At 36.9% G+C, this 5,722-nt stretch overlaps 1 protein-coding gene across 2 annotated transcripts in view; it reads left to right on the plus strand.

The window, feature by feature from the left end:
* The window catches only part of DOCK4 (dedicator of cytokinesis 4), a 483,151-nt gene that overhangs the window by 437,707 nt on the left and 39,722 nt on the right, over positions 1-5,722 (plus strand). For both annotated transcript variants that reach the window (XM_019514562.1, XM_019514563.1), the window contains 3 exons: positions 1,371-1,519; positions 2,830-2,916; positions 4,807-4,911. In XM_019514562.1, coding sequence (XP_019370107.1) covers positions 1,371-1,519; positions 2,830-2,916; positions 4,807-4,911 — 341 coding nt within the window. The remainder of the gene's footprint in view (positions 1-1,370; positions 1,520-2,829; positions 2,917-4,806; positions 4,912-5,722) is intronic.

Consider the following 5,722-nt stretch of genomic DNA (forward strand, 5'->3'; position numbering starts at 1 on the left):
AGGCTAGATATCAGGAGGCGCTACTTCACTGTCAGGGCAGCTAGGATCTGGAACCAACTTCCAAGCGAAGTGGTGCTGGCTCCTACCCTGGGGGTCTTTAAGACAAGGCTAGACAAACACCTTGCTGGGGTTGTTTGACTCCAGTACTCTTTCCTGCCATGGCAGGGGGTCGGACTTGATGATCTGCTCAGGTCCTTTCCGACCCTACCAACTATGAAACTATATGCTGCCTCTTCTGACTGGCTTCTATTTCATTAACAGGTTTTCTTATACTACTCCTAGTAGTCATTCTTCCCTCTTGCTTTTCCTCCAAGTCTCTTAACCCACACTCCCTTAACCCAATCTGCTGTCCCTGCCTCTTTCCTTCCTCCACTTTTCTCAGGCCCAGCACCTAATACCTCTGCAGTTTAGTCAGATTCTTTTTCCTTTTTCAGGCATCAGCGTAGAGATCGCTGGGGGGAGAGAAGTTCCCCACCCTTGGTTCCAGTGCCTTGTGATACTAAGAGCAGCAGTTACAGGGAAACCTGTGCTCAGTACCTGCAGCAGCCAGCTAGAGTTGGCCAAGTGTAGTTGGAATCTGTGGCTGCCTATACACGTGCTCCAATGCATTCTAATTAGACTGCTCCAGCGTGTTGCAGCATCACGTGGATTTGGCATTCTGTGTTTCAAAATGGTGGTAGGAGTGCTTTAACTAAAACTCATCAAATAAGGTCTAGCTAAAGTGCCCCATGGCCATTTTGAAATGTGGGATGTTTGAATACACATGATACTGCTGTATTTTAAGTAGAGCAACTGTCTGGGAGCTTCTCTAAGTGTATTGCCCCTCCCACCCTGTCCCAGAGTACATGTATAGACACCCTTTGAAAACTTTAGTTGTCAAACTCAAACAGGTCTCTTCTGAGCCAACAGATTTTTCAGTGCCTTATGACATGACACAATTTGGCCATGCTCTTGCTCTAATGAATGGAGGGACTAAAACTTCTCAACCAAATGAGTTTAAAACTTCATAAAATGCACAAAGCAGCATTCTTTCCCCTAAACTTGCTCTTAAAAATAAATAAACCAATTTTGCAAATATATGAAATATTTCAGTTGACACTGACACCTGACACAAAAAATTTCACTTTGAATAATCGAAGTCGGACAATATTAATTACCAGACTTACTGTGGAATGTGTTGAGCCTTATGTAAAGCCGATGCTACAAGCTCTGGGTGTTGCAATTTAGGTGTGCTGGTTCTTCCTGAAGATGTATAACAGCTTGAGAGTATTTACACAGGTACTATCTTAAATAGTTGGGCTGTTTAAATAAATGAGCTATTTTATATTTGTTTCATGTTTACATAAAATATATTGTAACTTGTCTTACAGAGGCAGCCTACACACTGTTGCTGTATGATGAGCTATTGGAATGGTCCGACAGGCCACTGAGAGAATTTCTAAATTATCCCATGCAAACAGAATGGCAACGCAAAGAGTGTCTTCACCTCACTATCATCCAGAACTTTGACAGGGGAAAAGTAAGCAGGCTTTTTATTGATCTAATCATAAATGGTTTTAATATAATTAAATCACTTCCAATTTTGCAGTGTTTATGTCTTGAATCAGGGTGGCAGCTGCTGTTTCAAAATCAGCATTTGTCATGAATTCATCTGCCTTGCCTAGGACCTTTCTGTTCTTATGTCCTACATTAAATTACACAGTGATCTATGAGGTAATCTTAATTAGCATTTACATAGTGCTTTTCATTAAAAATGTCAAACACACAACATTTCACAAAGGATAATATCATTTGATGAAGCTGCATCACACAAGGAAAGAAACTTGCCAAATGCATGCGTCAGTGATAGACATGGGAATAAAATCTAGGTCCCTTGTCTCTGTGGTCTATCTACTGAATCGTGCTGGTTTCTTAGAGTAGCAATGGCAATATCAATAATACTATTTCACAGACAAGTGTTGATAGCTTTGTAATGGTGACCATAGTGTAGTGCTGCTATCAATAATTTGTATCCCAACTTCAGTAGGAGTAGTTACAGGAACAGCATGTTGCTTTGAAGACTGGCACAAATGTAATTTATGAGTGTTGTCCAATTTGAAATTACGCTATCCCTGCACCTAATCATTAAATTAATCTGTCTTCTCTCTAATTTGTACACAGGTACAGAAAGATAGACTTTATCTTTTGTAATAGTTATCGAAAACTCTGAGAGTACTTACAGTAAAAGCAATGTTCAACAAAAGCAAAAATGATATAAAGAATTTAAAGATGCTCTGATTATATGATAGCGAAACCAGGTTTCTAATCTGACTTTTACCAGAAAAAAACAAGGAGAATAGTTTTGTCTTAACCCTTCTCACTCCTTTGCATATAAAATATGAATAGAAATACATAGAAAAGTATAATTAGTTGAGCCTACTCCATGTTCTATGCTTGAAAAGATGGATAACGCTTGAATTGTGACTTATCTTTTATGGTGGTCCAACAACTTGTATCTTAATAGCTAATGTTATTCAATAACTCTGTAAATATGTCTTGATACACAAAAAAAATCACCAAGAGTAGTTTTGTCCCAATCAGTATACTGAAAGCAATGGATATTATGTTCAAGTGTTTTCATTCACATGGAGTGCAATTCAGTTAGCTTAGAAAAGAGAGTCTTTAACATTGTGAATTGTCTCTTGGCAGCTGTTGTCTGCCTTATGCTTGCTGTCTATAGTTAAACTGTAGCAACAATGGAGGTCACCTGAAGATGTATTTCAAATAGTCAAAAAGCCTGTTTAAATTTCTCACTGTGGTTCAGCATGTCTATTGCTTGTTTACCTGCAGTGTTGGGAGAATGGTATTATCTTGTGCAGAAAAATTGCAGAGCAGTATGAGAGCTACTATGACTACCGAAATCTGAGCAAGATGAAGGTAAGGAATTCCTTTTAATTATAGTTTAACAGAACGATTAATAGGAAATCATGTTTGCTCAGGTAAGCTTTCTATGACCTGTATGCCAGTCTTACCCTGGATTCTTGTTTCCTGCAATGTATATATGTATAATGTAGTCTGAAATTTATGCAGGAAAACAGTAAATAGATGGACATGTAGTGCTTCCATTTTATACATCCAGCTGAACTTTTGCAAAATAATAATAATAATGTTAACCCTGAGTGAGTACAAAACTTTGCTCTGTTGTTGACGTTGTTGCTTATATTTCAATAAAATACTATACACCAGTATACAACATTGTTAGACTTAAGGCACCTCTTGAAAAATACCAGCTCTTAGTTCTCATTTGTTTTTTGACTACATAAAAATAATAGAGCAATTCTTGTATTTCAGAGAACTCAAAGACCACAACAGGTCAGAATGTTTTTAATACTATGGACTCCTATTTGAAATCCCTGGGTTTATTTAGTGAACCATGTCTGCACACTTAAGAGTGCAAGAACTGAACATCTCAAGGCACCCCAGGGTGTTGCAACACCCTGGTTGAGAATCAGTGCTGTACTCAAACCCTGTGCTATGTGCAGCCATCCACCTTTGTTATTACAATTGCCTGGAAAATAGAAATTTGGCTTATTTGCTGGCTTATTCTACCTGTATAATTATATCTCTAAACTCTTTTATTTTTATTTTGTAAAAACTGACAATTTAACAGTCCATAACTTAAATAAAGGTTTCCTCTCTTTTTGACAGAGACTTCCTGTTTTCTTTCAGATGTCTTTTAGGAGACCTAAACTTAAAGCCTTTCTTTGTTTTTTGTTTTTTTTCTGTTGGGTATTATATTTTTTAAATAGTCTTCCTTTTTCAAAGTCTTGGTTTGATGGATCGAGCAGAAAAAAAGTAAGCTTTGTACATTGCAATAATGCTCTTTAAAATTGTGCTTAAGCTTACTAATGCTGACCTGACTGCTTGCACTGATTGCAGCATAGCTAATCTGTCTAAACAAATATCATTTAAAAATGCAGGTCACAATGTGAATTTGAGAAGAGAATTTTGCTCCTAATCATTTCTGTTTAACTGTTTCATTTATTCACATTCTGGATAAACATGGATATCTGAAATGATAAATATTCCTCCAGTGTTACTTACTATTGATGTTAATCTCAGTTTATACAGGCAAGAGTCTTCTAGTGATTTTTAATAGGGATGCAATCAATATTAGTACAGCTACAGTTCCATAGTTCTTCCTCAGTTATCTGTTTTAGCAAATTAATAAAATTGAATCAATAATTGACTATTGTAGCTCATTCACTCATTAGCGAATATTTGTTTTAAATACCACCAGAAGAAATATGAGATTTTAAAATAGTAATATTGTGCCTGGAATTTTCACAGGATCCTAAGGCATTCAGCTCCCACTGAAAATTGGTGGGATTTAAAACCACAACTCCCTTGGAAGTGGTTTTTGAGCCTTGTGTTAATACAAGTAACCATCTCGTGGTCAAATATTGAGTAATCAGAAAAAGAATTGGCATTATGTCTCAAGTCGCATGTGGGTAATGAGAATGGAGATGACAAACATTAAATAAGAAAACATGCATATAATTGTTAATCTAACAGATCTGGCTTTTTGTTTATGCAACAATAGACATGTTCACACACATAAAGTTACTTCACAAAATGTCTGGGACTCTCACGCTACTGTATAGAGTAAATGTTAATCTTGCTGTATGACAAAACAGTTTCTTATTGCTGTTTAGAATTACATTGTGATTGTTATAACTTGGTGCACTGAGCTAAAACTCTTTCCTCTATATTATGGTCTAAATGTATAAAAAGCAATTTAATTTATTCTTTTCAATCTATGCTCAGATGATGGAAGCTTCCTTGTATGATAAAATTATGGATCAACAGCGTTTGGAACCAGAATTCTTCAGAGTAGGATTTTATGGCAAAAAATTTCCATTTTTCCTGAGAGTAAGTAAATCTGGAATAAAGATGATGGAGGTATTGGGTCTTGTGTACTTTCCTTTGCCATGTCTTTCTGTCTTTGTGAACTTAATTGTGACATATATAAAATATTTCTCTGTAGGAGCTGAGAAACTGTAGGAGTAAACTAGATCCCAGTATTACCCTAAGGGGGAGAGGGAAGGTTTGTCCCACAGAATGGACAAGAGCTCCAGACCTCCAAAATTATATATATCTTGAAATGAAAAATGTGTGGGGGACCAGGCTTCTGCCCACATCAGACCACCCTCTTCCTATCCCTGTAGCAGCACTCAGGTGGTTTCACCTTAAGCTGGAGCTAGAGCTGAAACTGTAAGATGCATAGTACTGCTGCTTGTATCTTCATGATTTTACAATTATTGTTTCTCCTTTCAAAAAAAAATCTCTTTTGAATAATTTTTAATTATGTCATTAATATTGCACCAAACTGCTGCTGTAAAATAGATAAAGCCAGTGAATTTATTTCATATTATAACTTAGAAATGATAAGGATGTATACTCCAGATGCACAAAATCCACAAAAGACTTCTGTAAAGTCAGGAAGTACTGTTCAGGGATAGTGGAAGCTGAAGGAAGATGTGTTCCCTTAACATTTCTGACTATTATCACAACTATTGTCAGCAATTAGTACTGCACTGGGAATTCAAGTTCTGGCATCTAGTATTTAATGGGAGATTTGCATTGCACACAACAGTGTTTAAAGCCAAGCTGAACTGGCACAGTGAGCAGTCATGTGGAAGATTCAGTGCAAGAGCAGGCAGTATCCTTCCCCCCCCCCCCC

Source organism: Gavialis gangeticus, unplaced genomic scaffold (assembly GCF_001723915.1).
Source record: "Gavialis gangeticus isolate Ggan-Ray unplaced genomic scaffold, GavGan_comp1, whole genome shotgun sequence".
NCBI classification, from domain to species: Eukaryota; Metazoa; Chordata; order Crocodylia; family Gavialidae; genus Gavialis; species Gavialis gangeticus.